This window comes from Vulpes lagopus, chromosome 1 (genome assembly GCF_018345385.1).
Source record: "Vulpes lagopus strain Blue_001 chromosome 1, ASM1834538v1, whole genome shotgun sequence".
Lineage (NCBI taxonomy): Eukaryota > Metazoa > Chordata > Mammalia > Carnivora > Canidae > Vulpes > Vulpes lagopus.
In genome coordinates this window covers 159,745,689-159,758,467 of record NC_054824.1, presented here as the reverse complement: position 1 = coordinate 159,758,467, position 12,779 = coordinate 159,745,689, and the positions used below count along the sequence as shown (strand labels likewise).

At 32.0% G+C, this 12,779-nt stretch overlaps 1 protein-coding gene across 1 annotated transcript in view; it reads right to left on the bottom strand.

Moving 5' to 3' along the window:
* Nucleotides 1–12,779, bottom strand: part of SUCO (SUN domain containing ossification factor) — a 125,386-nt gene that overhangs the window by 25,694 nt on the left and 86,913 nt on the right. Inside the window, exons 15-20 of the mRNA XM_041749647.1 lie at nt 6,494–6,601; nt 4,390–4,495; nt 2,421–2,441; nt 2,184–2,239; nt 1,594–1,685; nt 1,044–1,109 (exon numbers count right to left, since the gene is read on the bottom strand). Of these exons, the coding sequence (XP_041605581.1) occupies nt 1,044–1,109; nt 1,594–1,685; nt 2,184–2,239; nt 2,421–2,441; nt 4,390–4,495; nt 6,494–6,601 (449 nt within the window). The remainder of the gene's footprint in view (nt 1–1,043; nt 1,110–1,593; nt 1,686–2,183; nt 2,240–2,420; nt 2,442–4,389; nt 4,496–6,493; nt 6,602–12,779) is intronic.

Here is a 12,779-nt window from a genome sequence, read left to right as displayed (position 1 = left end):
ACATTTTTCTATGGAGAGCAGAAGGGGAAAAGGGGAACAGAAAAAAGAAAAGAAAAAAAAAAAAAACCAGAAACAACTCCCAGCTCCATATATTGCACCTATACTATACTAAATACTACCAAAGTAGATATACTACTGGCTGAGTATCCTAAAAAGGTATAAAAACAATTTATACCAGGAGATTGAGATTCAAGCAACTCAACTCACGAGAAGCAACAAAGGAAAATCACAAGAAATTAGCCATTGATTTTACTAAGCTTTACTTTTATTATATTCACCTGTTAATCTCCAATTAAAAATAAAACTCCTTTCACGATTTTATATTCTTTAGTAATAACCAAAAATAACAACCATTAAAATATACCTACCTGAATTATAACAGTAAAATAAAGTGTCAGTTGGTCTTTCCAAGAGTATCCTTAAGCCAGCCTACCACTAGGTTTAGATAACAGGCTGGCATGACAAAAAATAAACTACTAGTATCTTAGTCATTATTTCTTTAGTTTACAAAGAACATACTATTATTACTATTACTGTTATTGCTTGAGAATCATTATTATTATGGATAACAGCTTTATAGTCTGTAATTAAATAAAACTAACTACATTCATAGATCAACGAATCATTGTTTGCTGGGATTTCACTGATGCATACTACCTCTGAACTACCATTCGAATTCCTTTCCCATCCAGTAGGACTACCCAGATACTTCTATTGATATGGTTTAGAACCTCTTTGATAATTCTTTTCCCAAGTAAATTAATAACCCATTCTTCCAAGGAATTTGCTTAAAAATATAAGCACTTAGGGTAGAAGAACAAACTTGTGCTTGCACTTTTTCCTCTCTTCTTTTCATCTAATCTTTCTAGTCTTATTCCTATGGAAATACATTTCAAAGCCACTATCTTTGATTTCAACTTAAGTTCAATACTGGGAGTAGGAGCTTCCTAAACTATATACCACAACAAAATATCCACATATGTCAGGGAAAAAAAAGTTGGGAAATACTTTAATCGTGTCTAGGAAAATCCCCAAATACTCACTTGTAGCAGAACCAAGAAGATTTTTTGAGGATTTATCCTCTCCAGTATTATAATCCAGTGGATAATCTATTTAAAGAGAAAATGAAGGTAATTACACTAAGAACTAGCTCCAATAATATGTTTAAAACCTCAAATTATGTCCTGTCAAAGTCAGCTATTTAAAGCATATTTTATAATAAATATTCACTATACATCTAAAATATGTTCACAAATCGAAAATAAGATTCAGAAACCATTTGTCAAACAGATATTGTAAACCAAGGAAAATAATTCCACTGCTTACCAAAATTTTAATCACATTTATTAAGACTTTATTAAGCTTTCCATGTACTTTGCCAACCCCTAGTAAATGTTTTCATTTCACTTATAGGAAAATTAAGGAAGGGAAAAATTCAATTTTTCAGGCTATGATTTAAAATCTCTTAAAATGAGAATTGATAGAGTAGTAATTGAGGGTGACATAAAACCTTCTCCTACCCCTACAGACTAATATTAGACTTTAAAAAACAAAAAAATACATATAATAGTCATTTCTCTTAAAGTCACTTACCATAGTCCTCATCAAATAATTCTTGACGTTCTGACTGATACTGGGAATCAGCAATCTCTTCATATTCTTCAACCATGCTAGTGCCAAATACCCTATTAACAACAATTTCATTAAAGACTTTAAAACAAAACAGAGTTGTTAAGACTCATCTCTTCATAATAAATGACCAAATACATTAACTTTGGTTATTTTTTTGAGAGCCATTAGCTTCTGGACTCCAAAACAATGACCGTTTCTTACACTGTAGTCACCCACCCACTGTTTCCATTAAAATTTTAATCTATTTAAGGCATTTAAAAATATGATGGCCAGTTTTAATATTAGTCTAAGAATTTTCCATATATTATTATCATAGCAAAACAGCAAGCAAACTAAACCAGATACATATAATGGTTATTTTTTTCTTAAAGCAAATTCTTACATTTTTCTAAAATGGATTCAAGAACAAGGTTTTAACAGCTTCTATTTCTATAATATTAACTTCACATAACAGAAAATCATTTCCTCACTTTAAATATACTGGGACTTTTGTGTATCTTTTTTTTTTTTTTTTTTTTTAAATAAGTCACTGGATAAATGTTCTGTATTACCTTATAAGGCTTAATGGGCAAAAGTGCTCTGATCCAAAATGTGATACCAACTCTACCTAAAGAATAAAAGCACAGTGCACGTGAGATTATCTAACAATATATTCAGTTTCTTTCATCAAATTTCTAAAAATAAAGTCTTCATTTCCCCAAAAGTCAATAATTATAAGTTTTGCTTTTTTGCCATGCAGTAATATGCCATGCCCTGTATTCAATATTGCAAAAGAGAAGGTTGCTAACCTTTAGGTACTTGATGAACATCTGAAGCAAGAGAAAGGAAAAGAAAAAGAAATCAGTTCCAAAGTCTGGATAACATGCCATAAGCAACATTTAATATTTGTAAATTATATTGTATAATTAAAGTTTAGAAAGCCATATACTGTGTGATGGATAACATTGTAGTACTCTTATTTCTTTGCAGAATCAAGCCAATAATTAAAATTTTTACCATCATGGCTAGAAAATATAATCTAACTATAATGAAATAATAAATTAACTTTAAGGTTAAGTTGAATAACCTAAAATTCACTGCTGCTATTTTATTTATCTGTCAGGAATAAAAGCATTCTAAAACTAATAAAGAATATCTAGAAACAATCTGTGTCATATTAATTCAAATACTATAGATATGTATTATGGATAGATATACATGTTGATATGCACAAGCATTTACATAGTGATAAAAAGATTAATCAGCATTATATAAAATAATATTTATTCTTGTGTATACTGTATACACATTTTTTAAGGAAAGCATGAATTTTTCGTATGCTAGGTTATTTCAAATATAACTTACAGAACGAAAAGATATATAATCAATCCACTTTTAAGATACAAACTATTTTAAAAAGTAGACTATACATCTGGGTTTAATTTTGGGATAAGGAAAACCCAGGCAAACTTACATATTTATCAACATTAGAATTAGAATTAAATGGGGTTTTTTTGCTTTTAGAACTAATGCTATGAAAAATAATTTTTTAGAAAAATAATCCTCAAGATGCTCTATAATGTCCTACTATATAAAGGACTAAGTAGGGAATGGCACTTTTTATACAACCAATAAAATGTTCTGCCATTATTAACAGAGTAGATGGTACGAAGAATGATTCTTGGAACATTAATAGGTGGGTTGCCTTAACTGTAAAAATTAAATACAATTGTATCACCTGCCACATAATTTTTAAAATTCTTCCTTATCACAGTGTAGACACTGCTATATAAAAAGGTCATAAACAACCGTTTAAAAGAAACAAATTATACCTTCATTTTTCTGAACACTGTTGAACCACTAAGAATATCAACTGCATCTTAAAAAAATAATTTGGCATTTTTATATTGAGACTAGGAATACTACAAGTTTACCCATTCATAGAAGCCAATTTAATATATGCTTAAAAAAGACACAGACAATAAAATCCCAGAGGACGATCAGGCAGTGTAAGTTCTCACATTTAAAGAAGAAAAGACAGAAATTAGAGCTGCTATCATTCCAAAGGGTCATATTATAAATACAGTGGTACTTCAAGGTGTGCTATTATTTTAGAGAGAAAAAAAAAAGAGGGGAGGAGAAGAGTAGGAAACTCCTGTATTTTGTTTAAAATCCAATTTAAGAGTAGTAAGTGTATTTCAGTAGATAATTCAATTTTGGTAGAGGAAGTAGCAGGAATACTGAATATAAGCATTTTTTTTTTTTTTGAATACAAGCATTTAAAAGTTTATCTGAAATTGGTATTTGGACACAGAATATTTCACTTGAATACAAAATAGAAAAGGCAAAAGCTGTAAGACAAATAATTGGATATCAAAATTAAAATGATCTAAAAATCAGATTCTAATTAAAAAATCAGACTTGAATTAAAAAAATCAATGACTAACAATGATTTGGGCTTTGCAATAGAGACACATGATACTATGAAGATGACATTTTACATAAAGACCCAAAAAATATGAAGATACAATTTGCAATTTCATCAGAGCAGCAAATATCAAAAAATTGGCCTAAGCTACCAGTTATACAAAAGGGAATGTGTTAATATTTGTTTCATAAAATAATAAATGCAAGTAAGAATCATTTTATCAAAAAGAATATTGCATTAATTTCCTCAAGTTTTGTGATTTCTAAAAAAGGGGGGGGTGAGGCATAAAAATGTAAGAATAATAGGTATGTTTTTATTATAAAACATAGTCCTGAATGTATAAACATTACCTTCACATATTTTGCATACATCTGTTCATCTAAAGGGAAACTCTGGACATTCCTCTCATCTCTACCATGAAAAGTACCCAGTTTAATCCACTTATTTGTGGGATATCTAGGAAATAAATATAAACATTCTTTTTAAAAAATCATAAACCACGTATTGAGAGGTTCCATCACATCTCCAAAATACATCCTGTTTATTTTTTTCCTCCAAGAGCACATACTCACTTAACATAGTTTAAATAGGTGTAAAACACTGAGTTGAAGAAATACATTTTATTTTCCAACTAAACTCTGATAGGTTCCTCTTTATAGGGAACGAATATCTTGAGAAACTCACACCATTATCAAACAGAAAGCGAGAAAGGAGAAGACAAACGTAGGACCAAAACAGCTTCTTGGGTTTCTAAGTAAACTGGAGGTTTTAAAACAGAGAGTACAAGAGATTGTTTCAGAAGAAGGAGGTACTACTACTCCTCAGGTACTGACAGGTGTGTGACAATATAAAATATAAATAAAAGTACTGGTGGAAAGGGAAACAAAAAATTCTTTGCCAAGCAAGCTTATTAGATGAAAAATGAATGAAATTCAAGAGGTCTTGACAATTAATTTCAATAACTGTATATGCAAAATGTTTAGTGTGAGGTGCAAGAAGAAAGAGCATGGAAAACCATTGACAATCACAACAGAAGAATGGTTAAATAAATAATAGCATCCTACATGCAATATCAGAGATACTCAAAAGGTATTTATGAAATGAGTAAATACCTCCAGTGGGGGAAAAATATAAACTATTTAGAACTAGAGGATATTATGCCAAGTGAAATAAGTCAATGAGAGAAAGACAGTATCATATCACCTCATGTGTGGAATTTAAGAAACAAAACAGAGTATCATAGAGGAAGAAAGGAAAAGATAAAACAAGATGAAATCAGAGAGGGAGACAAGCCATAGGAGACTCTTAATCATAGGAAACAAACTGAGTCACTGGAGGGGAGGGGGCCCATAGGGGATGAGGTACCTCGGCGATGGGCATTAAAGAGAACACATGATGTAATGAGCACTGGGTACTATATAAGACTGATGAATCATTGACCTTCTACCTGAAACCTAGAATACATTATATGTCAATTAACTGAATTTAAATAAAATTTAAAATAAAGAAAAATAAAAAAAATATTCATTAAAAATGGTATATTTAATCCATAGAATTACTGAATTAATATTGTAATGTAACATTGTAAGTTAATTATACTTAAGTAAATAAAAATTTCTAAATGGTGTGTTTAAAACACAAAAGCATGTATCAGGATGTAAGCAGTAAAAGCTGATTTTTTTAAAAAAATTACTAAATATATAAATACATAGAAAAGACTGGAAGGAATATATTAAAATGCTAATAAGTTATCTTTGATTGGATTGTGATTCTTTACCAAATTCCTTACAAAATGTTTATTCTTTTATAATCACACACACATAACAAAGTTTTTAAAATATATTTTAACAAAAATATACCTCATGATATATAAAATGAAATATTCATGAATGTTTAAAGTAACTTTTTAAATTTTTTTTTTTTTTTGAGCGAGAGAGAGAGACAGAGCACAGGCAGGAGGAGAGACAGAATAGACTCCCTGCTGAGCAGGGCACCTGATGTGGGGCTCAAACCCAGGACCCAGAGATCATGACTTGAGCCAAGGCAGATGCTTAACCATCTGAGCCAACCAGGTGCCCCTTTTAATAACTTTTTAAAGAAATGTTTGGCAGTAACAGAGCATAATAATTAAAAATAAGGAATCTGAAGTCATACAGATCTAGGTTTGAATCCTGATTCTCCAATTCACAACTCATGTCATCTGGACAAACTATTTAACCTTTCCTTATCTGTTCCCTCACCTTATAAAGGAATATCATATAATGATTATAATGATTATAAAAACTATATGATTTAGTGAAAGTAAGCTGATTAGCAAGTGCCTAATACTATAGTATTATTGCTATTCTTACAAACAGATCTATTAAAAACTAAAGTTTTAAAAAGTGATCCATTTAAAAATTTTTATTCCGGAAATCCAACAAAACTTCTGTAGAAAGCAGCTTTAGAATTTACCTGTCACTGATAGAAACCAGAAAGTCTTTAGGAGTTGATGAAAATAATTCATAATTTGCAATATCAAGCTGTTTTACTTGAATTGGCTCACAAAGTTCAATAACAAACCTTTAAAAAGAACACAAGACAATTATTGAGATAAACCAACCAAAAAAATAGTTCATATTAAACATAAATAGTTCACATAAACTAGACTTCCACTAAGTTACTTATTTCCCAAGCATATTATTAGTTGGAGGATGAAGTAACTATAACATAAGATACTGATTTTGTCCTACAATATTTTTTAAAAGGTTCTTTTTTTAATGACAACATTCTTGGAGAAGGAATGACTTCACTAAAAACAGCTAGTAAAAGTGTAAACTGACTAGTCTAGAGGGCAGTTTGGCATATACGTGATCTCAAAGGGTACCACAGTCTTTGATTTAGCAGTAAACTTTTAGAAATTTATCCTAAGGACACAAGCTCCAAAGACTCACCCTTGTATATTCATTATAATATATCAAGGCAGAGTTTATAAAAGCAGGTGGAAAAATTCAACCTACATGTTTAGCATTAAGAATTTAAATATGGTCTACTCAAACAATGAAATACCAACAGACATTAAAAATGTTACTAGAAATTCCATCTATATAAATATCTAGAAAATGTAAAATAATTTATAGTGATAGAAGACAGATCTGTAATTGCTGTAGGAGCAAGAGTTGGTTACAAAGGAGCATGAGAAAACATTTCGGGAAGGTGGATATGTTTCATTATCTTTATTGTAGTGATATTTTCATAGATGTATAAATGTCAAAATATATCAAATTGTACATTCTGTTATGTTGCAGTTTATTTTATATGTGTATATATATGTTTTATGTCAATTATGTTCAATAAAACTATTTTTTAAAAATGATGCCAGAGACCTGTATTTACGGTCATGGAAAAATGCCATAAAATATTGCTTGTTAGGAAGAATTACAAGTATGGTGTCATGTGTCTAAAATAAAACTGAATACAGCGTGGCATTTGGGGAAAAGAAATACTCAGGACATCTAGAACTCTAATCAATACTTTCAGAAAGTAATTACTATATCAAATGAGATTATATATATTGACAATGAAATAAATCAAAAGCATTAAATAACATATTGTGTTTAATTTATGAGAGCAAAAGAACCAAGTTTTAGCAGATGGTAAAAAACAATCAGGTTTCAGAGAAAAGCTCATGAAGAGAAGCAAACCAACATTTGCTGAATGCTTACTCTGGGTCAGATATTATGTTAAATGATTTACACTCACTCTTTAATTTTTTATAACCAAACTGCAAAGAACATGATCTCCATTTTATAAAACAATTCAATAATCACTAAGTGGTTACTTCACATTCTTCTCTTCTGCCTTGTAATTAAAGACCCCGCCAAAATATAGCTGAGCTTATAGCCACACATCAAAGATTGTGTTTCTCAGTTTTGGTCGTGTTATTTAGTTTAGGGTGAAGAAGGGCTGTGAGGAGAAATGTCAAGTCCAACTTCTAGGTCAAGTCTTTTTTTTTTTTTTTTAAGTTTTTTTTTTTATTATTTATTCACAAGAGACACAGAGCACAAGAGGCAGAGACACAGGCAGAGGGAGAAGCAGGCTCCATGCAGGTAGCCAGACGTGGGACTCAATCCCGGGTCTCCAGGATCACAACCTGGGCTGAAGGTGGCGCTAAACCGCTGAGCCAGCTGGGCTGCCCTAGGTCAAGTCTTTATAAGGGAGCTGCTACTTCTCCATTTGCTTTCTCCTACCTCACAGGTTGGAATGAGAATGTGATAGGAATAAATCATTTCAGCAATGCAGGCAGGGACAACATCTTTAGGGGAGGCAAAGGAACACGACAGAAAGTGTGTGGGTCCTTTAATTGTTCGGTTCTATCTATCTGGCTCCAAAGTCTGAACATTTCCCAAACCACCAAAACACCCTTGGGAAAGGGAACTAAAGAAAACCAAACTCAGACTTTGCTTGTTATTTACAATGAAAAAAATAAATCTAAAAGAACATTAAGAAGAAAATAAAAGCTAATTCTCCTCCACCTCTTCTTTTTGTATATGATGTTCTCAATTTCTATGAAGACATGAGCTATATATCAGAAAAAATAAGCTTTCAAACATATTACCAGATATAAAAAGTAAATTCAATGTGATGACCACTAGGTATTATATGCAACTGATGAATTATTGAACTCCATACCTGAAACTAATGATGTACTATATATATTGAATTTAAATTTTAAAAATTAACAATATATAAAGAAAAACATGAAAAAGGTGAATTCACCAAGAAGATTTAATAATTCTAAAACTTGTATGCACCTAATAAATAAATATATAAAATTTAAGCAGGTATGTTATTATTCCTCAATTAGTTGATTTTAAAATGCTCTCTCATTTTTCTGCCTCATCTTTTATGTTTTCTTAGAAGCAGAGAAATTGAAATCCAATTTCAATATGCTTCTTTTAGTCATTTATAGTTCAGGAATTTTAAGAGATCATAGATCTAAACATAAGATCTAAACCCCATGTATCAAAATTTAGTTGATACAATTAGGAAGGAAATTTATAACCTTAATGTGTTTATCTGGAAAAAAAAACTAAGTTCAATAGAACTAAACTTAGAGAAAACATAAGATAATAAAGTTTCAAGCAGAAATCCATAAAACAAAACAAAGACATGATGGAGGTAATCAATAAAGTCAAACTGGTGCATGGAGGGAAGATACAGTAGAGTTTTTTAAAAAAAAATCATTGAAACAATAAGAGAATACTACAAACTTTATTACAAAAACTTTGAAAATGAAGACAAATTTCTACAAAAATGTAATTTACCAAAAGTAACTTAAGAATAGTAAACCTAAATAGTCTTATAACTATTTCTTTTAATGTATTTAAAAACGTCCCAATCTACTTACACCAGTATGAAATGGTACATGCTTTAGCTTATTTATAGTAACACTGTTTGCCATGGCAGATTATGAACACCAAATATTCATCATCATAAGACTAGTTAAATATTGGTAAAACCAAATAATCAAACTTTATGTAGCTGTCAAAAAAAATGAAAACGTTTTCTTTTTTTTTTTTTCTTTTTTAATTTTTATTTATTTATGATAGTCACAGAGAGAGAGAGAGAGAGAGAGGCAGAGACATAGGCAGAGGGAGAAGCAGGCTCCATGCACCGGGAGCCTGATGTGGGATTCGATCCCGGGTCTCCAGGATCGCGCCCTGGGCCAAAGGCAAGCGCCAAACCACTGCGCCACCCAGGGATCCCTGAAAACGTTTTCTATGAACAAAATAGAAAAATGACCAGATACTGTTGAGTTAAAATTTAACTCAAGGAGAAAAATAGTGTGTATAATATACTAAGTTGTGTAAAAAAAAGATCAATAGAAATCTACATTTGTATTTGCACAAAGAAACTAAAAAGATATCTAAGAATTTAACAATGAATAAGAAGATGGATGACAGATTGGAAGAATCTCACTCTAACTCCCTTATCCTTCTGAAATACCTTTTTGGTTTTGAACCATGTGAACATATTACTTAGTTTTTAAATTACACACTTAAAAGAAAATCAGTATCTTCTCACAGGCCAAGATGGTTTTATAGCTGAGTACCAAACTTAGAATATACCTAATGGTACAAGGTTAGAAGTAATGCCTTTGAAATAAGGAATAAGATGACATTGCCTACTGTCACTGTTTCTATTTATAATTTTCCCAGGGACCTTGCCAGCATGTAATGACAAAAACAAAGTAAAATACAATGAAAAGGATTAAAAATTTTTTAAAGAAGAAAAATTTGCAGGGACGCTATAATTTTCTACACAGAAACTCCAAAGAAAAATCTACACATTAGAAAAAGAGAATATAAAAAGATAGTTGGATACAAGATCCATATGTAAAAAACTGGACATCTATATACAAGAATTTCTAAAAAGATTTATTTATTTAAGAAAGAGAGGGAGGGAGCACATGCGCACACAAGTGTGAGCTGGGGAAGGGGCAGAGGAAGAAGAGTGATTTACAAGTAGACTTCGCAGGTGAGCACAGAGCCCAAAATCAAGAGCTGGCCACTGACCTGACTGGGCCACCCAGGCACCCCAAGCCCAGCTAGTATTCTCTCTTTTTTTTTTTTAAGATTTATTTATTTATGATAGACAGAGAGAGAGAGAGAGAGAGAGGCAGAGACACAGGAGGAGGGAGAAGCAGGATCCATGCTGGGAGCCGGATGTGGGACTCGATCCTCGGACTCCAGGATCACGCCCTGGGCCAAAGGCAGGCACTAAACCGCTGAGCCACCCAGGGATCCCCCAGCTAGTATTCTCATTACTGTTGTTCTCAATTCTTGTTCAGATACATTGTTTGTATCTGTTTTGAACAAATCCCTGGCCGTGATTTCTTCTTGATATTTCTTTCAGAAAATTCCTGTCTTGTCATTTTGTCTTGGTTCCTATCTTTTGCATATTATGAAAGCTTGTAATGTTTCCTGTTCCTGAGAGTAATGCAATATTAAAAAGGGGTCATACGCTGTCCAGAGCATTGCACTTCAGCAAGTGTTTCAGGTATATGCTACACACACTCTTTTCTTTTGGCTGCTTTTTCCCACAGGTCAGTCCTCTACAGAGTTCCTTCTTGTTTGCAGTGGGGAGTGCTTGGACCTTTAACTAGGTGTGCTTTGATTTGTTAAAATAAGTCTGATTAAAACAAAATTATCTAAACAGAAAAATGGAGAGGGAAGAATGAATCCTTCCTACATATCATATAAAAAAAATTCCACTGGGATCAAAAACCTAAATGTGGATAGCATAAGTTAAAAATTTAAGGTATCTTTTTTTTTTAATGTCAGAGATCTGACATCCAAAAAATCCAAAATTATGACAGGTAAGTTCAACTACATTGTTTATTCAGTAGTTCTACACTACTCCCTGATTTACAATGTACTTTAACCATAAACTTTGCCTCTAAGCATGCATTTGTTCTGTACTCCCTGTTCTGTTCTACTGATCAGTTTATCACCACCTACAGTAACATCCCATTTTCTTTAGCTTTATGGATCTTAGTATCGGGTGGGGCAAGTTTTTGCATCATATTCTTCAGGACCATCTTAGCTATTCTTCTGCTTCTGCTTTTTTCTTATTAATCTTAGACTTACTTATTCTGTTGAATTCCCCAAATATCATGTCAAATTTTGTTTGGAATTTTACTGAATCTCCAGATGACTCAGATATTGAGTTTTCTTATCTATATATAGGACATATCCTTCTTTGTCTTTTAATGTCTTTCAGTAGATTATTATTTTTTTAAATTTTCATGAAAGTATTGTATATCTTATTAAATTCATTTCTGGGTGGCTATTTATTTGCTGCAATTGTAAACTCATTTTTAAAAATTACATTTTATTTGGGCACCTGGATGGCTCAGCTGGTTAAGCAGGTTGGCTCTTGATTTCAGTTCAGGTCATGATCTCAAGAGTTATAGGATCTAACCTGATGCTGAGCTCTGTGCTAAATGGGCAGTCTGCTTGAGAATGTTCTCTGTCTCTCTGTCCATCCCCCTGCTCCCATGCGACCCCCCCCCACCTCTCTCAAATAAATTAATTTTTAAAAATAGTAGCTGGACTTGAAAAAAGGATAGAATACACCAGAAAAACACTTGCTGCAGAGACAAAAGACCTAAAAATTAGTCGGGCTAAAAAAAAAAATGCTACAACTGAGATGCTGCAAAACTGACTAGATATAATCACAACAAGGATGGAAGAAGCAGAGGAATGAATTGGTGATACAGAAGATAAAATTATGGAAAATAATGAAGCTGAAAACAAAGAAAGGAAACTAGTAGATCATGAATACAGACTTAGGGAACTCAGTGATTCCATAAAGCACAATAATATCTGTATCATAGGAGTCCCAGAAGAAGAAAAGTGGGGAAAAGGGGGCAGAAGGTTTATTTGAAGAAATTATAGCTCAGAACTTTCCTAATATGGGGAAAGGCATTCAAGTCCAAGAGGCACAGAGAACTGCCTTCAAAATCAACAGAAACAGGTTAACATCAAGATATAACATAGTGAAACTTGCAAAACACAAAGATAAAGAGAGAATTCTGAAAGCAGCTAGGAACAAAAGGTCCTTAACCTACAGTGGTAGACACATAAGATTAGCAGAAGACCTGTCCATAGAAACTTGCCAGTTTATAGAGAGTGGCATGATATATCCAACATGCTAAATGGGAAGAATATGTAGCCAAGAATACTTTATCCAATAA